The sequence below is a fragment of the Drosophila subobscura genome, chromosome A (genome assembly GCF_008121235.1).
Source record: "Drosophila subobscura isolate 14011-0131.10 chromosome A, UCBerk_Dsub_1.0, whole genome shotgun sequence".
Lineage (NCBI taxonomy): Eukaryota > Metazoa > Arthropoda > Insecta > Diptera > Drosophilidae > Drosophila > Drosophila subobscura.
The window spans coordinates 9,859,472-9,881,779 of NC_048530.1; the positions used below are offsets into that span (position 1 = coordinate 9,859,472).

The 22,308-nt window shown below is 48.1% G+C and overlaps 6 protein-coding genes across 7 annotated transcripts; 4 read left to right on the forward strand and 2 right to left on the reverse strand.

Annotated features, from left to right (window-relative positions):
• The first annotated feature begins 4,148 nt into the window (after positions 1–4,148).
• On the forward strand, positions 4,149–7,929 carry LOC117889623 (uncharacterized protein CG3556). The gene is made up of 7 exons (XM_034794071.1): positions 4,149–4,647; positions 5,219–6,612; positions 6,712–6,907; positions 6,986–7,063; positions 7,127–7,209; positions 7,293–7,492; positions 7,643–7,929. Exons 2-6 carry the CDS (start codon positions 5,235–5,237, stop codon positions 7,352–7,354), a joined length of 1,797 nt encoding a protein of 598 aa, XP_034649962.1. The 5' UTR covers positions 4,149–4,647; positions 5,219–5,234; the 3' UTR covers positions 7,355–7,492; positions 7,643–7,929.
• A 2,817-nt stretch (positions 7,930–10,746) lies between these two features.
• On the reverse strand, positions 10,747–11,956 carry LOC117889626 (histone H1.4-like). The gene is made up of 2 exons (XM_034794073.1): positions 11,136–11,956; positions 10,747–11,061 (listed from the first exon to the last, which is right to left on the reverse strand). Exons 1-2 carry the CDS (start codon positions 11,910–11,912, stop codon positions 10,762–10,764), a joined length of 1,077 nt encoding a protein of 358 aa, XP_034649964.1. The 5' UTR covers positions 11,913–11,956; the 3' UTR covers positions 10,747–10,761.
• A 319-nt stretch (positions 11,957–12,275) lies between these two features.
• LOC117889627 (uncharacterized protein CG3556-like) lies at positions 12,276–13,407 on the forward strand. Its single transcript, XM_034794074.1, has 5 exons — positions 12,276–12,394; positions 12,473–12,550; positions 12,614–12,696; positions 12,781–12,980; positions 13,127–13,407. Exons 1-4 carry the CDS (start codon positions 12,366–12,368, stop codon positions 12,840–12,842), a joined length of 252 nt encoding a protein of 83 aa, XP_034649965.1. The 5' UTR covers positions 12,276–12,365; the 3' UTR covers positions 12,843–12,980; positions 13,127–13,407.
• A 258-nt stretch (positions 13,408–13,665) lies between these two features.
• On the forward strand, positions 13,666–15,399 carry LOC117889625 (DNA ligase 1-like). Its single transcript, XM_034794072.1, has 2 exons — positions 13,666–14,698; positions 14,773–15,399. Exons 1-2 carry the CDS (start codon positions 13,916–13,918, stop codon positions 15,217–15,219), a joined length of 1,230 nt encoding a protein of 409 aa, XP_034649963.1. The 5' UTR covers positions 13,666–13,915; the 3' UTR covers positions 15,220–15,399.
• Positions 15,400–15,693: 294 nt separating this feature from the next.
• On the reverse strand, positions 15,694–20,377 carry LOC117889622 (AP-3 complex subunit beta-2). Its single transcript, XM_034794070.1, has 4 exons — positions 19,403–20,377; positions 18,518–19,337; positions 17,168–18,442; positions 15,694–17,097 (listed from the first exon to the last, which is right to left on the reverse strand). Exons 1-4 carry the CDS (start codon positions 20,042–20,044, stop codon positions 16,310–16,312), a joined length of 3,525 nt encoding a protein of 1,174 aa, XP_034649961.1. The 5' UTR covers positions 20,045–20,377; the 3' UTR covers positions 15,694–16,309.
• Positions 20,378–20,660: 283 nt separating this feature from the next.
• On the forward strand, positions 20,661–22,284 carry LOC117897352 (protein SREK1IP1). Of its 2 annotated transcripts, XM_034806145.1 has the most exons (3): positions 20,661–20,900; positions 20,989–21,630; positions 21,739–22,284. In XM_034806145.1, the coding sequence occupies exons 1-3, from the start codon at positions 20,796–20,798 to the stop codon at positions 21,745–21,747; spliced, it is 756 nt and encodes a 251-aa protein (XP_034662036.1). In that variant the 5' UTR covers positions 20,661–20,795; the 3' UTR covers positions 21,748–22,284. The 2 variants fall into 2 exon arrangements, with proteins under 2 accessions (XP_034662036.1, XP_034662028.1); XM_034806137.1 differs by having other exon boundaries at positions 20,662–20,900; positions 20,989–22,284.
• Positions 22,285–22,308: the final 24 nt, after the last annotated feature.

The window sequence follows — 22,308 nt, forward strand, 5'->3', positions numbered from 1 at the left end:
TTGCTCCCTCCGACAGCGGCTGCGGCTGCGGCAGCGCTGAAAAAACTAGAAAGAGGAAAACAAAAAAAAACAATTGTTTCGATTACGCAAAACATGAAGTTTTGCTGCGATCCTCAGGATAATAGCTCAAGGCTGTATGGCTCTATTGTGTCTGTGTTCTGTGTTCTGTGTTCTGTGGATGAGGATCTGTCTGCCGCTTCTGCTCCGGGCTTGAATAAATAGTTTGTCGGCTAAGCAAACAATGTAATTGGGTTGCCAAATATTACGCAGCACAGCAAAAGGGATCGCCAGCCGATCTCGCTCCCTCCCTCCCAAGATTTCAAGATGTTTTTGGGCGATAAAGTAGAGAGGGAAAGAATCGAGCAGGGGCCACCGGCACCCACCGGCAGTTCGTTCCCTCAAAGGTGCACATGCGCCGCATCCTTCTTTGAGATTTTGCGGCGGCGGCTACGGAAACAGACAATTTCCCCCAGGACAATTGTCTGGCACCGACACAATCCTACAATCCCACCATCAGATCTGAACTGAACTAAACTGAACTGAACTGAACTGAGCCCTGATGCGATATCTGATTCGCCCTCGCATTTGCCATCTAAATGCTGCTGTAGCTAAGCCGAGAAGCTAAGTAGCTGCACTTACTCGTACTCGCACTCGTAGATAGAATCACTGCCCCGACTCTGACTCCGATCCCGAAAGAGTTGTCTCTTGCGGATGGGATTACGCACAGGGTCTCCTGTACAGCTCCTGTACGCAGCTGATTCCCATCAATCCTCAATCGTCTCAAATTGTGCGTGGGGGACAAGAACAAGGTGTTGCGGCAGCTGTCGCTCAGCTCAGAAAGTCGACACAGGACAGAGGATCCATGCAAGAGCATCGGACGGACATTTACGGATGGCCAAGGGGATCGGAAAAAGCTCAGTCACCCCCCAACCCTTACTCCACAGCGACGCTTTGAAGTGGCCGACGTCGGGGCTGAAATGATATTAGAGCAGACCCCAAAGGGGAAATGTTAGTTGAGCCAGCAATATAAACGTGGGCCCAGAGTTTGTTGCTCTCTGTTTCCCAAGTCATTCCCATTTGCATTGTATTTTAGCAGTCACCTCTGTTTGTATACGAATAATTATTGTGCGGCAATCAAAGAACTTCCTCTATACGAATATTTATCTGTGGGTGTGCTGTGTGTATGTGTGTATGTATCCCAGTATTATGCTACGGCGAGGACAAATCGCGCTAAAATGCCGGCAAAAAGGGGGACGCCTGTCATAACTGCACAATGGCCTCTCACAGGACTTGACGGTGGCCGCAGCAGGCGCAGGGGCTGGGGCAGGGGCTGGGGCAGGGGCAGAGGCGGCCAACTTCCTTGCTTTGTTCGCATTGGATTCCCTATATTGATTTCATTTCGGCAAAGGTAACCGATATGGATGCTTGTTCTTTTAATTGCTGGCTGATGGCAACAACAACAATAAGAGGAGCAGCAGCAGCAGCAGCAGCAGCAGCAGGAACAGGACCAGCACAAGGATCAAACGATAGGCAATCAGCTGAACCTGAAGCTGAGGCAGCGGCTGAGGTTGAGGCTGAGACTGAATCAGAATCGGAATCAGGACAGGGGCCACGGCCAAGTTGTCGGCCAACGAACGGCGTCCATTTGGCGTCGACAGTTGGCGGTTGGCGGCGGCATTTTGATTGTCGGCTTTTGCGGCCGGCGTAGAACTATATCAAATTACAAAATAAAGAGCGATACATAACAACTCGCTCACTGACTGTTGCCCAGAAAACGGACGAAACAAAGCCCATGCCAGCCTATCCATCCCCTGGGCTCAGCAAGAAAGAAAGAGAGAGAGACACTTAGCGGCCCTGACTGAGTGGGAGTGCGTCCAGTTGAAGTTGTCAATGGTATTCGAATTGCCATTAATCTTAAATCATTTTCCTCGACTTTGATCTCTTCTGTTTGATATTATCGGCTGGTTAGGACTCTCAGCTTTAAAACTGTAATTTTGTTTGAATCATCATTCAGTTCTCCACAATATTGGCTGATTTGTATGACTCATCTTTAATTCTTATCCTCATCTAAATATATATTCTTGATCAGCATCAATAGCCGAGTCTATATCTGTCTGTCTGTCTGTCCGTCCGTCTGTCCGTCCGTCTGTCCGTCTTGTTTGACGGCTAGTTCTCAGAGACTATAAAAGCTAGATCCATCAAATTCTTCCTCCAGACTGCTGCATGCTCACACTGATACCAGTGTATTTACAAATTTCGCACCGCCCCCACAAAGGAAAATCTGCTGCAGCCACCCTTTGGGGATATAAGAAAACTAACACCATATCCATCAGATCACCGAATTGAGATTAGATTGCATCATTATTATAGCCAGAATTAAGAAATTAATTGCCAGAGGCTACCCCCACTCCGTCCAGCAGCTTTTTTTATTTTTTTTCCCAAACATGCGTATGGGAGTTTTGATACCCTATATTATTGAATATACATACCTTAATAGACGGATGAAATTTATTAAATATACCAGTATGTACCGATTATGTATTTGCATGTATTTATTTTACGATGTATTTGTATATAAATTTTTTGTATGTATTTACGGTGTAAATATACAAAGAAAACAATTACGTAGTCAAAATATCCAAAATTCATCGTAAAAGGTCACCCTGGCTTAAATTCTCAATTGAATAACATCCCCGTCTTTGTCGAAACTCACAAAAAGGCCGACTGTGGGCGAAAAAAGGAAGATCCTTCATGAGCCACTGCAAGCTGGTCTGCGCCACGTATCGGCGTAGACCATGTACTATGTAATTTCAGGTGGCGCCATCTGTGTTTTTTTACGGAATGCCCCTTGACAAAAGCCGCAATGTATGAAATTATATTTAGTCAATAACCGAACTTTAACGAGAAGGGACGTGTGAGACGCTTATTACGCGTCACAACTTTTATACCCGGCACTAAGTAAATTTATCGATAAGTCGGATAAAACTGTAGTTTTAGCGCTGATAATTCTAGCTACCTAGTATTAGTAAATAGAACATCAAAATCTAGAAAAATTATTTAAAATGTACGTAATATTTATGGTATATTTTTAAAATGAGAATGTATATTTCGGTATATTTCTGACGGCCGTGCGGTATATTTTATCGATTATTCCGCGGTCACTCGGAAAATTTTTGAATTCCAAACAGAAAAACTCCCAAATCCTATTCGCCAAATAAAAATCGAGTGCTTAACATTTAAATTCCATTTTTAAAGTATATTCAATAATATAGGGTATCCAAACTCCCATACGCATGTTTTTTAAGTATCCCTCCAGGACTTTCTCTCCGAAGAAAATTTTCTCTCTCTTTTGAAGGGATATTTCTCTCTCGCAACATGGGAATTTTCAAAGCAGCAATGAGTCTTTATTCCATCCCTACTTACGTTGAGTTCCATCACCACTTACGCATTTTACCGTTGACAACATAATTTTTATGGACCAGAAACATGCTGCGAAAAATGACCAACATGCTGCGAATACTTAGCAGCACTGTTACCCAACATTTTTCTGGAATGAGCAACATTTAGTACCCTTGGCGGGAAGGATATCCTCGAATTGAGAAAATAATGGAAATCTTTGGCTCTAATTAATGCAAAAACATTCTATGACATGTCAGTCTAAGATAAAGTCATTATTAATGTTTGAGAGCAGCTTTGCAAATTAAATGTTAATATTAATTAATGGAAATAGGGTATACAAATGCTCATACTGTGCTATACTTTTCTGTTGACAAGCAGCAAATTGTCAAATGACGTTGCATTCCGTTCCCTCTCACGTAACGTTTAATGATATGTTTGTTCGTTGACCTTTTTAGTTTTAAACTTAATTCCAAGAAAATTAAGTGGTGAAAACTAGACACTCTTGTGGAGAATTGATTGATAAATTGGATAAAATTATAGTTTTAGCGCGGAGACTCCTAACTAGCTAGTAATATTAAATAGAACATCAAAATCGAGAAAATAATTTAAGATTCACGGTATATTTACAGTATATTTTGAAAATGCAAGGGTATATTTCGGTATATTTTCGAGGCCCCGACGGTATATTCTATCGATTATTCCGCGGTCACTCGGAAAATTATTGAATTCCCAAATCCTGTTCGCCAAATAAAAATCGAGTGCTAAGCACGACGCGAGTGAGAGAGCTGCTGGCCAGCCCGCGACCCCCCCATCCAAACATCCCAACAAGAAAATATTTGAAAAACCAAAAGTGTACTTGGCAAAAGCTCGAGAACAAAGAAAGACCGAAAAAAAGGATACTATAGGCGAATAGCACACACGCACGCAGACACACACGCACGCACAGGAAGGCAGGCAGGGAAGGGACTCCTCCCCAGCAGCAGGGGCAACAAAAAGCAGAGACTGGACCGCAGCAAGAAAGTGTGCCTACCCCCAGCATCCGAGCAGCTGGAACCCAAAGGATAAGACTCTCTCCCTTCAGGCAGGACTTGAGGCGGTTGCGATAGCGATTTCGTTGAGTTTCGTCCGGTCCGAAAGGAAAGAAGCAGACGGCTGTCGTCAGTCGCCAATCGGAGCAGCAAAGCCCCCGCCCCGCTCCGCTCCGCCCCACCAGGACCCGAACCACGATTGTTGTTATTGTATTATTATGTAAGCCTGCTGTTTTGTTCAACTTTTATATTGTCAGAGGCAATTGAATGGCATTGCTTCGCACCCGCACCACTACCGCAGAGCCACTACCCAGCCCAGTTCAACCACCACCTCAACACCCAACCACCCCACGCACACAGCGACACGAACACCACAGCAACAACAACAACAGCAACAAGAAGGAAATGAAGGACTTTGTCTAGTCTTTGCATTTATTTAATTTGATGACTAAGTGATGGGTGATGAGGGTGGTGGATGGATGGTGGTTGAAGGATGGGGCACTGGGAGCAGCAGTGGCTGAGTGGCTGAATGAGTGAGTGACTGGTGCTGCTGTTGTGATTGTGATGCCCCTTTGTGCCATGTCCTGCATATCGATCGCTGTTAGCGCTTATCGATAAATTGCATGACGTGAGTCACAAAGCTCTGGAAATTGAGTTCAAGGCAACGCCTGCACCTCCGCCCTCCTCTGTCTGCTCGCTGCACCCTCATCTGGCAAGAGAGAGAGAGAGAGAGAGAGAGAGCACAGCAAAGGAATAACAAGTGGAACTCCCTCTATTCTTTTCGTTTGCAGACCCTCCACAACCAGGATGTCATCGCCTCCGCTGCCGCTGCTCTGGCCTCTCTTGTTTTTCTTTGTCGGCTGCCTGCCGCTGTCAATGCTGACGGAGAATGTGACTTTGGCAGCGGCTCCTGCCCCTGCCCCTGGACCTGGCCCGGCCGCTGTCTCTGACGGTGGCGTGGTCACTGCCTCCACCGCTGCTGCGGCTGCTGCAGCTAACACGGCCAGCTCCAGTACGGCGTCCGCCGTGATAGCCACGGACTTTGACAATCTGACGGTGAGCAGCAGCAACAGCAGCAGCAACAACGATGCCAGTGATGAGCAGAACAGCAACAACAACAACAACGAGAACAACAGCAACCAGAACGCAAATAGCAGCCAGAGCGTCCCTACAACGACAACGGCGAGCGCACATCAGGATCAACAGGGGGCGACACCCCCACCCACGGCTGGGCCTGGCTCCAATGGCACAGGCGCTGATCCGCACCAGCACGAGATCATCGGCTCGGCGAGCCCCAACAAGGGCGAACAGGAGGCCATACTACGAGCCCTCGACTGGCTGAAGGAGAAGCGAGCCTCGGACTACGGCTGGGGCAACGACACGCATGTGGTGATCCTGGCTAAGGAGCTGTCTGGCGGCCGGGACCCCAACGAGAGTGCCGATGGACACATGCAGGTGATCCAGGAGCTGGAGGACACGTTGTCCGTGAAGGAAATGGAAATCGAGATACTGGCGATGCTCGACCGCCACCACACGCTGCCCAAGCCCCTCAATCTGGACAAGCTGGCGCGCTATGTGCTGGCACTGGGCTCCCTCTGCAAGGACCCCAAGCATTTCCACGGCCACGATCTGGTGGCAACGCTGCAGCACCATGAGCCGGCCCAGGACATCGAGTTCGCCCTGACGACCCTGTCCGCCTGCAGCTCGGCGGCGCATGTGCGGAAGCGGCAGATACGTCGTCTCCTGGACATCGCCAGCGGTGTGACGGACCAGAGCGTTGATGCCATTGCCATGGTCATACTGGCGCTGCGGTGCATCGTCACCGATCACCGACATCGCCATCTGCAGCACTTTGTACGCCGGCCCGCCCGCGGCCTGGCCAGCCTGCAGGACCAGCGCGGCAGCTTCGGATCGCTGCGCAGCACGGCTTTGGCCATGCAGGCGCTGCAGGATCTGGAGTACGATCCGGCCGGGCACTGGAACCGCACGGCCGCCTCGCGCTACATCCTCAACCGACAGCGGGCCGACGGTGGCTGGAGCGAGGAGCCGCTTCAGGATGGCCAGGAACCTGACATCGGTGTTGGACTCACCGCAGACATTATTCTGGCCCTGGGCTGGAAGGGACTCGGCGCTGTGCGCGCCCTCCAGTGCGATCATGTGATACGGGAGAGCAACGATCCAACGGGTAAGCGGCGATGCTCACCAATTTGTAGTCTCCTCCTGCTAAAGCTCCTCCCATTACCATTCCCCATTCCTCTCCCTCCTTCTCACTTTCGCCGCACAGAGAACGGTGAGCCGAAGCTGGCGGTGCCATTTGGCCTGAGCTCTTCGGCCGAGGAGTCAGACGCGAAGAACATCTCGTACACCTACACGCTCTGGGTGGGCTCGAATGTGAGCGAGGCCTTCTCCCTGTCCCTGGTCTCCCCGAAGAACACAAGCTTCTTCAAGGCCATGACCCAGGCGGCCGAAATGGATCCCAGGTGAGTGTTGAACTGAAAGATCAGTAATGAATGATGCTCTTAAGCTCGTATGCTCTGTCTCTCTCCCGACTATCACAGATTCATCTTCGAGGCGCGCGAATGGCCCAATGGCCACTACGTGCACACACTGTATGGCAAGAAGGAGGAGCCGCGAGGGTGAGTATGGATAGAGAAGCTAGAGAGAGAACATCCAATCCAATCCAATCCAATCCCGATTAGGTACCACTACTGGCTGCTCTACCGATTGCCCGAGCTACCGGATCCCAATAATACGCCTGGGAATCAGCTTATTGCGCCTGTTGGTAAGTGTGTGGATGGAGCCTTCAATAATGTTCCATTTCCCTTTCCCTTTTTTTGTTCTATTGCTCTTTTGCTTTCTTTTCAGGTGTTGATGAGCTAATGGTCGAGGACGGTGAACACTATCTATATTGGTATAAGAAACTCTAAGCACGGGGAGAGCATTGCCTGCCGCCGGCCTTAGACGAAGCTGCAGTTCAATCCACTAAGCAGAGTCGATAAAAACACACACATAAAATGCTTTAGCTATCGGGCCATACAGACACACACAGACACAAACGAACACAGGTATATAATATACAGATATTCATATATGCATATGTTTATGTATGTATGTATATGTATATACTGCAAATCCATACATATGTATATATGTACATATGTATAACTAAATAATAATGGCGTAATCAAAAAAAAAAAAAAAAAAAACACAAACAGAATCCAGCACAGGACAGTAGTGAACATGAAAGTGGAGAGTGGAGAATGGAGAGGTGCCGCAAGCAAAGCAGGAAGGAAGAAAGGCGTACGGAATTAATGTCACAGCGGAGTAGACTGTGCACCCACACAGGCGCACACACACACACACACATCGCACTCCATTCACCCAACCAAGCAAGCAACCCAAAACTGATCTCTCGATTATCTGATTCTGGGCGGGAATGCAGCCGCACCTCAGTCGAATACTTATGCATAGCGATAAATGAACGAAATGAAAGAAACCAAAAGCAAATCTAACTATACATAAATACATACATTTGTACATATGTACATAGGTACAAACAACATATGTACATATTAGTACATATGTACACACATGTATCTACATATGTATGTAATGCACCAGCAGCAGGCATCGAACGGTTAACCGAAACAACGGTACCAATCCGTCCGTTTTAGGCCCCGCCTCTACCCACCACCAGCCCCGTAAAGCTTCGCTTGCAAATCGCTGCAACAAATTTCGTTGCTCTACACGCTGAAAGACAAAACAGAAACACCGGACACCCCCAGGCCCCCAGACCACCACAGCCGTAGTATACCCATGCAAGCTTCAGATATGTTATTGGAACAGTAAAACCGTAAAAGAAAAGAACAATAGAGAGACGAAGAGAAGAACAGAAGATGAATACGAAACCGGGTAGAAATGAGCGAGCAAACAAAGAAACGAACAGACGAGGGCCTGAATAGAAGTTGCGAGCCGGTCCAGGCCCTCTCGTTCGGCTAGTCCAAGCAAGAAGCATGTTATACCAAACACCGTACGTAACAATAAGTGATTGAAAATCATCCTTAGACATACACACCTACATAAATCGATATATACATACACGGCATATACATACCTACATACATATACATTTACATTTAAAAGAGTAAAATAAGAAACACAAAATGATGGAAAAAATGAAAATGAAAAACAAACTAGTTTTATATACATACATACATAGAAGTGAAGCAAATCGAAGGCTGCGGCATATGATAAATATACATACATACATATGTGTGTACGAGTATGAATTCATACAAGGAGGTAACGATAATACCACACTATATAGTATACCTATACAAAACGCTCTATGCCTGGTCGAGACTATACATACAATCCCCGGAATACAATGCAATACATGCGACATACCCACAAACATAACATATACATACACACATACATACATATACATGATAACATACATAACCATAAGTAACCGACAAATATCTCCATACTATCCCTACTCTACTCATATACATACATAGCTCACCAAACTATCACGCATTAGCTTCACATATGTATGCATAAATGCACACTTTTTCCCACATCATACTTGCGCTACACTGAACGAGAGATAAATACGATCAAGAAAGAGCACTCATTGTTTCGAGCTTTCATCTTTAAGCCGTTCGCTCGTTAAGGTGGTTTTAGTCAATTGCATCGGATGCACGTAGAGCTTTCTTTGAGATTGTATGCGTGAAATGAGATTGTCGCACTTACACACGCTGCCGTGAAACCGATGCATCGTCGAAAAGCACCTTTAAACTCTTAACTTGAATGCAATAAAGCAAAACAAAATAAGAAGAAGCCTAGCCTAACCGAACCTAACCTAGCCTAGCCTCTACTCGTAACACTTCAAACTCAACTACAACTACTAATAACTAACTACTCGAACTACTTGAATCAATGGGGTTTTTTTGAGTGCAGTAGCAAATCCAAAACTAAAACAAAACCAAAACTCAAACCAAACTAACCTAGCGATCAAAACCAAAATCGTTTATATAATAAGCATGAAATTGAGCTTTTTAATTGTGCAGTATACCCCCCCGCCTCACAACTTAAGACACTAAACGCAGGCACAAACACTCCGGGAAATCCGGATATTCGGACATCTGGACCCCACACACACACACACACACACACACACACACTGACACAGGCAGAGAAAGCAGCTTAGGATTTGAGAAATGTGTTATTTACGTACTACCAACCCCCGATCCATGTATGATCCATGATCTACTGTGTATGCACATACGGACTATTGAATTTCGTTCAAACGAACAGCAGCAACTGCATGCAACGCAACGCCCTGCTGCCTTCTTATATTACATTATATTCGATTATGTTTGGTGATGAGTGGAGAAAGCAACAAACAAAGAACAAGCCGTGAATAAACATACAAATAATTGAAAACTAAAACCAATTTCGTATTCTTTGACCAACAAAATCCTTTACCAAATGTAAGTAGCAAGTATCAAAGATCTACATATGAATGTGTATATATTTATGTATTTGAGGTCCAAAACAAATTCATAAGTGGACTCTATGTAAGTTTTAAGCTCCACTTGTCAGAGATAAGCTCCAATCAGATATCGCTTCAAAGTTCAGGGAGGCAACAACGGGTAAGTGAGTGAGTACTGTCCCACTAAAAGCAATGTGCTCTGCTCTCGCTTTGGATTTACAGTTATGAATGTTCACATTTTGTGACTAGGTACCGTTTTTTTCCTCTCTTTTTTGTCCGTATTCTTCTTTGGTCTTGCATTTTTACTGTAGATCACTGGCATTAACGCGCCATTAGTTTAATGATTGTTGAATGTTCGACTTGTTTGGTTGTCTGTGAATTTATTGTAATTGTTAAACAAAATTAGAATCAAGATGAGTAGCGCTACCGAAGAAAGTGACACCGAAGTTCCCGAACAAAATAAGACCCAGTCCGAGGAGGGGTCATTTTCGGGGTCTACAACTGATGCAGAAAACCCAGTGCAAACCGACAATGAAGAGAGCGCCGTAGGAGGGACAAAAGCTCCGGCAGAGAGCTATCACTCGGAGAAGGAGGAGAATTCTATATACGAAACCGATGATGATGGAGAGGCTCGATCTTCGCCAATAAATCTCACTCCACCATCAGATGGCGAAAAGAAGGTCCCAGCATCAAAGCCAAAACGGGGCAGGCGCACTGTCATCGAGATGGCAATGGATGCAATCGAAGAACTGAAAAATAAACGCGGATCTTCGGTTATTGCCATTGTGAAGTACCTCAAGAGCAATGGCCATGAGGTGGCAAACGAGCGGCGCTTCAATTCGCTGGTGTACAGGAGGCTAAAGCAGGGCGTGACCGAAGAACATCATTATCATCTTCATCATCATCTTCATCTTTTTCTCCACCTTCATCATCGTCAGACACCACCTCAGTAATCATTCTCTTAATGCGCTTTCTGGATGGTCCGGCCATCCCTAAAGCGCCTAGAAAAGCAGGGGGTTTTTCGGCCTTTTCCATAGCGGCTAGAACTGCAGCGGCAGCGGCTGCTTTGTTCGATGTGCTAGTCACTGCAACGGCGGAGGCAGATCCATCGTTCTTCTTCATCTTCTTTCTAGGCTGCAGTTGGAGCGTAACGGAGATGGCATATACTTATGTAGAAGAACTTAGGGGAGAGGATTGATTTTACTTACTTGATTTGTTTTGCGCTCTGAAGCCTTCGCAGGCTTTCCCCTTCCTGTTGCAGGTGATTTTGCGCGCCGCTTCGCAGCTTTCCTCGGATTTGGGTTCTCTTCCTCGGAAGAGACTTCAGGGACTTCCTCTTCATCTTCCTCTTCCTCTTCATCCTTGGCTTTTTTATTACTCTTTGCTTCTTTCTTGCCCTTTGCTTTTTGCTCCTGTTCCTTGGCCACTTGAGCATTCATTTTTTCCTCAGCTTTTCGTTCATTAATTGTGGCTTGCGAAAGCTTGAATGAGCGTTTAAGCTGCGTCACCTGACCGTCGGTCACGCCCTGCTTTAGCCTCCTGTGCACCAGCGAATTGAAGCGCCGCTCGTTTGCCACCTCATGGCCATTGCTCTTGAGGTACTTCACAATGGCAATAACCGAAGATCCGCGTTTATTTTTCAGTTCTTCGATTGCATCCATTGCCATCTCGATGACAGTGCGCCGGCGCCTGCCCCGTATTGGCTTTGATGCTGGGACCTTCTTTTCGCCATCTGATGGTGGAGTGAGATTTATTGGCGAAGATCGAGCCTCTCCATCATCATCGGTTTCGTATATAGAATTCTCCTCCTTCTCCGAGTGATAGCTCTCTGCCGGAGCTTTTGTCCCTCCTACGGCGCCCTCTTCATTGTCGGTTTGCTCTGGGTTTTCTGCATCAGTTGTAGACCCCGAAAATGACCCCTCCTCGGACTGGGTCTTATTTTGTTCGGGAACTTCGGTGTCACTTTCTTCGGTAGCGCTACTCATCTTGATTCTAATTTTGTTTAACAATTACAATAAATTCACAGACAACCAAACAAGTCGAACATTCAACAATCATTAAACTAATGGCGCGTTAATGCCAGTGATCTACAGTAAAAATGCAAGACCAAAGAAGAATACGGACAGAAAGAGAGAGAGACAAACTGGAAAAAAACGGTACCTAGTCACAAAATGTGAACATTCATAACTGTAAATCCCAAGCGAGAGCAGAGCACATTGCTTTTAGTGGGACAGTAAGTAACATTCTGCTTTCGCACTCACTCACTTACTTACCCGTTGTTGCCTCCCTGAACTTTGAAGCGAGCTTACGGCTCTTCGGCCGAGGAGTCAGACGCGAAGAACATCTCGTACACCTACACGCTCTGGGTGGGCTCGAATGTGAGCGAGGCCTTCTCCCTGTCCCTGGTCTCCCCGAAGAACACAAGCTTCTTCAAGGCCATGACCCAGGCGGCCGAAATGGATCCCAGGTGAGTGTTGAACTGAAAGATCAGTAATGAATGATGCTCTTAAGCTCGTATGCTCTGTCTCTCTCCCGACTATCACAGATTCATCTTCGAGGCGCGCGAATGGCCCAATGGCCACTACGTGCACACACTGTATGGCAAGAAGGAGGAGCCGCGAGGGTGAGTATGGATAGAGAAGCTAGAGAGAGAACATCCAATCCAATCCAATCCAATCCCGATTAGGTACCACTACTGGCTGCTCTACCGATTGCCCGAGCTACCGGATCCCAATAATACGCCTGGGAATCAGCTTATTGCGCCTGTTGGTAAGTGTGTGGATGGAGCCTTCAATAATGTTCCATTTCCCTTTCCCTTTTTCTTGTTCTATTGCTCTTTTGCTTTCTTTTCAGGTGTTGATGAGCTAATGGTCGAGGACGGTGAACACTATCTATATTGGTATAAGAAACTCTAAGCACGGGGAGAGCATTGCCTGCCGCCGGCCTTAGACGAAGCTGCAGTTCAATCCACTAAGCAGAGTCGATAAAAACACACACATAAAATGCTTTAGCTATCGGGCCATACAGACACACACAGACACAAACGAACACAGGTATATAATATACAGATATTCATATATGCATATGTTTATGTATGTATGTATATGTATATACTGCAAATCCATACATATGTATATATGTACATATGTATAACTAAATAATAATGGCGTAATCAAAAAAAAAATCGAAACACAAACAGAATCCAGCACAGGACAGTAGTGAACATGAAAGTGGAGAGTGGAGAATGGAGAGGTGCCGCAAGCAAAGCAGGAAGGAAGAAAGGCGTACGGAATTAATGTCACAGCGGAGTAGACTGTGCACCCACACAGGCGCACACACACACACACACATCGCACTCCATTCACCCAACCAAGCAAGCAACCCAAAACTGATCTCTCGATTATCTGATTCTGGGCGGGAATGCAGCCGCACCTCAGTCGAATACTTATGCATAGCGATAAATGAACGAAATGAAAGAAACTAAAAGCAAGTCTAACTATACATAAATACATACATTTGTACATACATATGTAGGTACAAACAACATATGTACATATTAGTGTATGTGTACATATTTATGTATTTGAGGTCCAAAACATAATCATAAGTGGACTCCATGTAAGTTTTAAGCTCCACTTGTCAGAGAAAAGCTCCCATCAGATATCAAAGCTCGCTTCAAAGTTCAGGGAGGCAACAACGGGTAAGTAAGTGAGTGAGTGCGAAAGCAGAATGTTACTTACTGTCCCACTAAAAGCAATGAGCTGTGCTCTCGCTTTGGATTTACAGTTATGAATGTTCACATTTTGTGACTAGGTACCGTTTTTTTCCAGTTTGTCTCTCTCTCTTTCTGTCCGTATTCTTCTTTGGTCTTGCATTTTTACTGTAGATCACTGGCATTAACGCGCCATTAGTTTAATGATTGTTGAATGTTCGACTTGTTTGGTTGTCTGTGAATTTATTGTAATTGTTAAACAAAATTAGAATCAAGATGAGTAGCGCTACCGAAGAAAGTGACACCGAAGTTCCCGAACAAAATAAGACCCAGTCCGAGGAGGGGTCATTTTCGGGGTCTACAACTGATGCAGAAAACCCAGTGCAAACCGACAATGAAGAGGGCGCCGTAGGAGGGACAAAAGCTCCGGCAGAGAGCTATCACTCGGAGAAGGAGGAGGATTCTATACACGAAACCGATGATGATGAAGAGGCTCGATCTTCGCCAATACATCCCACTCCACCATCAGATGGCGAAAAGAAGGTCCCAGCATCAAAGCCAATACGGGGCAGGCGCCGGCGCACTGTCATCGAGATGGCAATGGATGCAATCGAAGAACTGAAAAATAAACGCGGATCTTCGGTTATTGCCATTGTGAAGTACCTCAAGAGCAATGGCCATGAGGTGGCAAACGAGCGGCGCTTCAATTCGCTGGTGCACAGGAGGCTAAAGCAGGGCGTGACCGACGGTCAGGTGACGCAGCTTAAACGCTCATTCAAGCTTTCGCAAGCCACAATTAATGAACGAAAAGCTGAGGAAAAAATGAATGCTCAAGTGTCCAAGGAACAGGAGCAAAAAGCAAAGGGCAAGAAAGAAGCCAAGAGTAATAAAAAAGCCAAGGATGAAGAGGAAGAGGAAGAAGAAGATGAAGAGGAAGTCCCTGAAGTCTCTTCCGAGGAAGAGAACCCAAATCCGAGGAAAGCTGCGAAGCGGCGCGCAAAATCACCTGCAACAGGAAGGGGAAAGCCTGCGAAGGCTTCAGAGCGCAAAACAAATCAAGTAAGTAAAATCAATCCTCTCCCCTAAGTTCTTCTACATAAGTATATGCCATCTCCGTTACGCTCCAACTGCAGCCTAGAAAGAAGATGAAGAAGAACGATGGATCTGCCTCCGCCGTTGCAGTGACTAGCACATCGAACAAAGCAGCCGCTGCCGCTGCAGTTCTAGCCGCTATGGAAAAGGCCGAAAAACCCCCTGCTTTTCTAGGCGCTTTAGAGATGGCCGGACCATCCAGAAAGCGCATTAAGAGAATGATTACTGAGGTGGTGTCTGATAATGATGAAGACGATGACGATGATGACGATGATGAAAAAGCTGAAGATGATGATGATGAAGAAGATGAAGATGATGAAGATAATAAAGATGAAGACCCTCTCGAAATGCCTCAGAGTAAGAAGGGGAAGGGCGCTGCACTAATAAAAATCAAACTGCCAGATAGCTTTTCGACTAGTAAGCTGGTGGCCCAGGCCACATCAACGCCCCAGGCTGCAGACAAGAAGACCACCCGCAAGCGCAAATAATCTTGGCCATCAGCCGTTCATCTTTGATGTTCATAGAAGCTCCAATATGAAAGATTGTGAGAGATGCTCCCCCGCTCAGCTCATTTGTACCCTAAAAGTGTAATAAATTAAAGTTTAATACAACGGATTTAGGAAAAAATACAAAAAAATGTAAATAAAAGTCCGATTTCAAACATAAATACATGCACATGTACATGTTCGCTTGTATGTTTTACTACATGGGAGAATATGGAGAGTGCACGGCACAGAGAGCGATCGGAGACGCACAAGCGAATGCCGCAGAAGAGAATGCCTGAGAATGCACGAAGCGCAAAATGCTGTTATACAATATTTACACCATGGCATTTGGTTGCACTTTTCTGTTTTGTTTCTCAGGCAGATGTGTGCGTTAACATTTGGTAAATTTATTATTACTCTTTCTTTATGTTTTTCATTTAATTTAATTTCATTTCATTTTTTCATTCAGTTTTTGCGCTGTATATAATAGTATGAATAATATATGTATATAGATTCGATATTCGTTTGTCTTTGCTACGTTTTGAAGAAGGCCGCATAGAGCACGAAGGCAACAGATTTACAACATCAAACACGAGTTACGAGTACGAGTACGAGTACCAGAGAGTACGATCCAAGTAAAAGTGTATCCCATGTACGGATGGACATACACGTGTATATAGTACAAATATATATATATATATAGTGAAGGACACAAGCGACATAAATACATACATACGTTCATGCTAAACAGAACACACACTCGCACATCGCATATATGTATATCTAGGGGAAAAGTGGATTAGTAGGAGCAGGCATCTGGCATCTGGCATCTAGCATCTGGCATCAGCAAGGAGTCCACTGCTATTTGCTGTTGTCGCAAGTTCTTGTTGTTTGTTTGTTTGTTGTATATAGGAATAGTAAAAGCAATAGAATCTTCATCATCATCATGACATTTGTTTTTTAGATGTGTAGCTAGTTGAGTGCTTAGGTTTACGTTGTGAGAGGCTTTCATCATTTGTTCTCGATTGCCCAGATTGGCGCAGCGCTCGGCATGCATCGCCATCTCGCTCATTCTCGTGCTGGACGCTACTGCTCACATGGCAAAGCTTAGCTGTAGGGCGTTTCGCAGCTCGTTGAGTACCATGGAGCCGATGACCATCTTTTCGCAGTTGACCAGCAGCGTGAGTGCCTCGTCCGTCTGCCAGTGAAGGGTAAGGAGCACGAGGCTCTTCGAGCTGAGCGTCTGCCCCGCAAAGCAGTGCAATTGGGCGGTGGGCGAGCTGTGCGTGTGGGCCACATTGATGCACTCGAACACCTTCTGCTTGAGCGCTGCGACATCGATCATCTCCCGCTGGATGCCGCGCAGCTCGCACTGATGCTCGTTCATGCCCCGCAGCTTGGCACGCTCCTCGCGATGGCAGCTTTCCCCAATCTGGACGGCCCTGACCAGCTCTCCCACCGGCGGCTTCAGCTGCACCCGCGAGCTGCCAGCGCTGGACAGTAGCTCCAGGTCAATGGCATGCGTGGAGTCATTGAAGTCCACGCCCAGTATGCCACTGGCCATTTGCTGCGGCTGCAGCAACGTCACGGGATTAAATTCGTTTAGCTGCATGCCCGCGGGCAGCGTCAGCTGGCCGAGCCGGATGCTGGCGATCTCCTTCTCGCCGCGATTCTGGAACTGAAGCTCAACTGAGCACATGGTCGAGGAGTACAGGTGGGGGGCACGCGTGAAGCGGTAGGCCAACTGCAGGCCATGGCCGCTCACTTTGTTCAGGAGCTCCTTGTGCTTGAACTCGATGTGCGAGGGTCCGACCAACTCGATCCGATTGCGGGAATGCTGCGGCTGCAAAGGGGCAGACTGGCCGCCCATCAGGGGCGTACCTATGCAGGCGAAGGAGATTCAGTTAGGATCAAAGTTGAAAATCATGTTTTATGCTTTGATTGGGATTACCTGGCGTCAAGAAGCCACCTAGCGAGGGCGTCATCACGGGACCAATGGGCGGAATGTCATCCAAATCGAGTAGCAAGTCCAGATTGCTTTTTGTCTGCTTGGTAGCTGTCTCTAGAATCTCTGGAGTTGCCTTCGATGGCTGCTGCTTCTGCTTCTGCTTCTGCTGCTGTTTATCCTCCTTTTTGGGCTTTTCCTGTTCATTTTCGCTGGCCGTGTCACTGCCGCTGCTACTGCCGCTATACGAAGAGGACTCCCCGCTGTCTGAGGTTCCCGAATCGCCAGCTGCATTGGTATTGTTAATATTCATATTGTTGTTGCTGTTGCTGGTCGTGGTGGCGGGATCCACTTCAATGCCGCCCGCATCGATCAGCGTTATTGACTCCACAGCTCTGGAGGTCGTCTTTTTCGGCTCACTGTTGACCAGTTTTGGCTTCGCTTTCTGCTTTTCCTGCTGTTCGTCGTCGCTGCTTTCGCTGTCATCAGAGTTGGAGGCACTGTCACTGGTGGCACTGCCGCTGCCGCTACTGGACTCGGAATATGCCGAGGACTTGTCTTCAGACTCGGATAGGAAGCTCTTCTCGCGCTGCTCTTTGCTGCCACCCTGAGAGCTGCCACCCGAGGCGGACTTGGAGTGCGAAAGTGGGGAACTTTCGTTGGGAAGCTTCTCCTGCACAAAGCCAGGAATGTTGCGCACACTCGAGTCGGGTGCCAGGGCAGGGAATGTGGGCAACTCCTTGTAGCCCGTGGCCGGCATATTCAGATAGTGCGAGAGCGATCCCAGCTGGAAGCTGTTGGTGTCACGGTACTTGCTCTCCGGCACGGGGGCCGGCTTGCTGGCCAGAAACACCTGGCGGGCGCTCTGCGTGAGGACGCTGCTGGCCCCGCTGGCCGGGAAGATGAACTGGCGCAAGAAACGGGCCCGATCCCGCACATCGTAGTTGGTGTCGTAGCGGGCCAGCGTAAAGACGTACTGGCACAGCAGCGAGGTCTGCTGGGGGTTGGTCAGATAAAGCTTGACGCCCAGATTCAACACCTGCAGCTTCACCACATCCTGCTCGTCCACAAAGGACTTGGCCATCTTGCGCAGCACATCGGGTGCAATCAGCGGCACCTTTTCGTTGTATTCGCCAATCAGCCAAATGATGGCGGCCCGTGCGGCCGGCACATTGATGTAATCAATCAGCTTGGCCATCTGTGTAATAATCTCAAAGTGCTCGGCGGCCTTTGTCTGCAGCAGACGCTTGATTACCACAACGCTCTCGGCCACCACATGCTCTGTAAACAGAATGGATGGGATAAGGGATTAGGGATTAGGGACTAGCTCTGTGGTCTACTGTACGTGGTACTCACCATCGTGATTAGATAGCAGATGCACCAGGCCGCTGAGACAGGTCTCGGTTACCTCCTTAATGCTGGCCGCACAACGGCCTATGGCCTGTATGGTGGCCGCTACAAAGGAGCGGTCGCTGCTGGAGATGTAGGTCTGAAACTCGCGCAGGATCAGGGAGATACTGGAGGCCGACGCCAGGTTGGTGAGTATGTCCAGCTTGAGGAGCTTGAGGTGCGTGGGATCGCTGGTGCGCACAAAGAACGACTTCAAGTGTGGCTCAAAGATGGCCTTGCGTTTGGTGGACATTGAGGCGATGCAGTTGAGCACCACGCTCTGCACCTCCTTGTGGGAGCGCAGCAGGCGAATGAGCGCCTTGGCAATCAATTGCACCTCGTTGCGGGGCGCCACATGATGGTAGAGCTGGGCCACGGCCATCACCACAGAGGCGTTGCGCGACTGCAGCAACGGCTTGGTCTGGCGCAGCAGCAGGCGGTGGTCCACATCGATGTGGTAGCTGCTGCTGGGGGAGCTGGGAGTTCCGCCGTTGTTGCTGCTGCTGTTTGCAGGCCGCGATTTCGTCTTCTCGTCATCGCTGGAGCCGTCGTCGCTGTTGGAGGAGTTGGAGTTGTTCGATGACTCGTCGTAGAATCTCTCATTGTGCGGCGCCTCGCTGGCGCCGTCGAGCAGCTCCTCGTCGGCATTCGGATCGACGAACTGTGTGCGGGCATAGCGGGTCAGCATATTGATGATTATCACCTGACCCCACTCGTCCACGTCCACCAGCAGGTTGCACAGCTTGCGATAGTTCTTATGGATGAGATCTACGCGTTCCGGGCAGACCTGAAATCACACAGTGATGGGAAAGTCATCAGACTGCCATGAACTGGAATTAGGAAGCGGCTTACCTCGTCGAAGGCCATCACCGCTGACCCCACCACCAGTGTGGTGCGGTCCGAGAGCAGCTTCTCGATCACCATGACCAGCTCGTCTTTTTGATCGGCGTCCAGCGAGTACAGTTTGGGTATGGCATGGGCCGCGGTCTTGCGGACATACGGACTCAGATCGGCGGCGCTGTCACGTATGGCCAACATAACAATCGGCACTATCATGCTCACCCGAATGGAGGACAGCACCCGCAGGGCCGAGGCTCGGATCAGCTGATTGGGGTCTTTGAGCGCACGCTGGAATGTGGAAATGGAGAGCAGGGCCAGGTCCTGCTGCTCCTCGGCATAGCGCACCAGGTAGACATAGACGAGCTTCTTCACCTCGATGTTCTTCGAGACGACGTTCTTGACGACGGCCGGAAAGAGGTCACTGGCGTCGCGGCCACGCGCAATCATGCCAATGATACGCTTCATGGCCTCCAGCTTGAGGCCGTCCTTATTGCTGTCCAGCATCTGTTTGAGGTCATCGTGCTTGCGGCCATCGGTCTGGAAGAAGGCTGCCCCGCTGGCTGGATCGGCGCCGAACTCCACGTCCAGCCCCATCTGCGGCCGGTCCACGTAGGTGGCCATCGAAAACGGATTGCTGGCCGCGTTCTGTTGCATCTTCCTAACTGCTGCGCTGCTCTGCTCTAATTTTTGCCACTCGACCTATGTACGTACGTACGTACTCTACTTTACGTGTGCTGTGCTATGCTTTGTGTGGGCGTGCGAAAATGGTGAAAGAACGCGTTGTGGGGGATGGTGTAGCGCGGTCGTGGGCCTGAAACCTGCAAACGGGGGGGGGCAGCTGTTACTTCGATTTGCCACGCGCCGTGATACGTGAAGAGGCAACTACAGTTATTCTGTGAGAAAAAAAAATTCCGTAAGTTAAAGCATTTTAATTTTACAAGAACTAAAGGCTGCGAAACTATCGATAAGCCCACTTTCACCATCTTTGGCCAGCACAAGGGAAAGCGCTGATCGCCTGAAGGTGGCGCAAACAAGTGAAGGAGTCAATCGTGATGACGTCACAACGCCACAGCTAAATATATTAAGCTGCAATCAATGCGCAATGTGCCTTTATTGGAATAAAGGCAGTAGAAATAAAAATAAAAAAATTGCATTAAAACATCAAGTATTTGATTGTGTACAGCTTAATATCGTAATAGTCATGTATCACCTGTGCAAGGTGGATTGACTGGCAGACAGATGGCGATATACCGCGCCGGCACATCGATATCGTTTGATTGATATCGACATACGGTCTGTCATCTTCAATTTGAGTTTGAGGGCAAAATAAATGGTTCGCTAACTAAACAGGCGAAAAAATACGCAAAAGGGACTGTTGGTAGCGCGCAGTCGAGCAGCAAACAAGATGAACTTTCCGCTGTCCAACGCCAACAAGGACACCTTGCGAGCGGCGTGCAAAAAATGCGGCTACGCAGGTCACCTGACTTACCAATGCCGCAATTTTCTCAAGGTAAGCAAAAGCCGCATGTTTGGCAACGTTGCCTTTGTCCCCCCGCCCGCAATAAACAAGCCTCCTGCCTCGCTCTCTCTCTCTTCAGGTAGACCCCAACAAGGAGATACTGCTCGATGTGGAGAGCACCAGCTCCGACTCCGAATTGGACTACCTGACGCCGCTCACTGAGCTGCGGGCCAAGGAGCTGAAAGGCGGCGTCGAGGCGACAGCTGCACTGCCGCCGCCGCCAACAACAATCACGACGACCACGAGTGCTGCACGCAAAGAAGATAAGAAGCGCAGCAGCAGCAGCAGCTCGAAGAGGAACAAAAAGGCGGCGCTGGAGGCCACTGACACGAAACAAACAAAATCAGTGCGGCACAAGAAGCGCAAGAAGAAGAAGAGCAAGAGCAAGAAGCACAAGAAGAGCTCTGAGGGCGGCGGCAAGACGAACAGCAGTAAGTCGGACAGCAGCAGCGGCGCCAACAGAGAGCTGGCCAAGAAACACAGCAGCAGTCTCAGTAGCACAAGGAAAACGAAGCGCCGTCGCTCTTCCAGCACATCATCTTCCTCATCGTCGGACAGCTCCACATCGGAGTCATCCAGCAGCGACACTGAGTCGGACTCCAGCGACAACGAGGAGTCGAGCACCAGCGAATCGGACGAATACGGACGCAAGAAGAAGCGGCAGGGCAAGTACAAGCGCAAGGCGGAGGAAATAGCCATGCTGCGTCGCAAGAAGACCAAGGTGAAGCGCAAGCGTCACCGTGCCGGCGGGTCGAGTGCCCCAGCTGCAAGCAGCTACCTGAGCAGCCTCAGCGATAGCGACACCTACTAACTACATTAACTATTGCAGGATGAATGACTGCCGCCAGCAGCTGTGGTGCTGCAATTGCTGTGGGCTGGCTGTGGCTTTGGCTGTGTTGCCTGCCCAAAGCACTATCCGTATCTAGTTTGATTTCCGATTAGATGTAAGCAACGAAGATGCTGCGACGAGTTATATATTAGGCCATAAGTTAGTTTGTCAAACTGTCGGAGCCGACAACAGACAACAGAGTCAATCAGAGTACGCGACCGATGGATGCGGATCGTAATCGGGATCACAGTCGGATGGACTAACGTGCACTTCCACAGTGACAAGAATCACTACCTTTATACATACGAGTACTACCTTGTTTATACGACGCTAAAGATACACTAACTGATGATCATAACGATAGCGATATTGAGCGAAACCTTCTGAGCGAAATCAGAGGCCAACCAAAACGTTATCAATTTTGTAGACTGCCGGATGAAGCCAATTCCGAGCTCCAAAACAAACAAAAACTGAACCCTAGACTTGTCCTAGCCCCTAGATTTAAGCAACCACAAGAAACTGCATAAATTGTGCAGCAAATACAAAGCAAACAAAAAAACAAAAAACCAA

Excerpts from the sequence above, each read along its gene's own strand:
- LOC117889622 (XM_034794070.1), bottom strand. The coding sequence starts at position 20,044 with ATGCAACAGAACGCGGCCAGCAATCCGTTTTCGATGGCCACCTACGTG. Across the intron at positions 18,443-18,517 it reads TCTGCTATCTAATCACGATG|AGCATGTGGTGGCCGAGAGC; the intron begins GTGAGTACCACG and ends TTCTGTTTACAG. Across the intron at positions 17,098-17,167 it reads AGGTGGCTTCTTGACGCCAG|GTACGCCCCTGATGGGCGGC; the intron begins GTAATCCCAATC and ends TCGCCTGCATAG.
- LOC117889623 (XM_034794071.1), top strand. The coding sequence starts at position 5,235 with ATGTCATCGCCTCCGCTGCCGCTGCTCTGGCCTCTCTTGTTTTTCTTT. Across the intron at positions 6,613-6,711 it reads GGAGAGCAACGATCCAACGG|AGAACGGTGAGCCGAAGCTG; the intron begins GTAAGCGGCGAT and ends TTCGCCGCACAG. Across the intron at positions 6,908-6,985 it reads GCGGCCGAAATGGATCCCAG|ATTCATCTTCGAGGCGCGCG; the intron begins GTGAGTGTTGAA and ends CGACTATCACAG.
- LOC117889625 (XM_034794072.1), top strand. The coding sequence starts at position 13,916 with ATGAGTAGCGCTACCGAAGAAAGTGACACCGAAGTTCCCGAACAAAAT. Across the intron at positions 14,699-14,772 it reads CAGAGCGCAAAACAAATCAA|CCTAGAAAGAAGATGAAGAA; the intron begins GTAAGTAAAATC and ends CTCCAACTGCAG.
- LOC117889626 (XM_034794073.1), bottom strand. The coding sequence starts at position 11,912 with ATGAGTAGCGCTACCGAAGAAAGTGACACCGAAGTTCCCGAACAAAAT. Across the intron at positions 11,062-11,135 it reads CAGAGCGCAAAACAAATCAA|CCTAGAAAGAAGATGAAGAA; the intron begins GTAAGTAAAATC and ends CTCCAACTGCAG.
- LOC117889627 (XM_034794074.1), top strand. The coding sequence starts at position 12,366 with ATGACCCAGGCGGCCGAAATGGATCCCAG. Across the intron at positions 12,395-12,472 it reads GCGGCCGAAATGGATCCCAG|ATTCATCTTCGAGGCGCGCG; the intron begins GTGAGTGTTGAA and ends CGACTATCACAG. Across the intron at positions 12,551-12,613 it reads AAGAAGGAGGAGCCGCGAGG|GTACCACTACTGGCTGCTCT; the intron begins GTGAGTATGGAT and ends AATCCCGATTAG.
- LOC117897352 (XM_034806137.1), top strand. The coding sequence starts at position 20,796 with ATGAACTTTCCGCTGTCCAACGCCAACAAGGACACCTTGCGAGCGGCG. Across the intron at positions 20,901-20,988 it reads AATGCCGCAATTTTCTCAAG|GTAGACCCCAACAAGGAGAT; the intron begins GTAAGCAAAAGC and ends CTCTCTCTTCAG.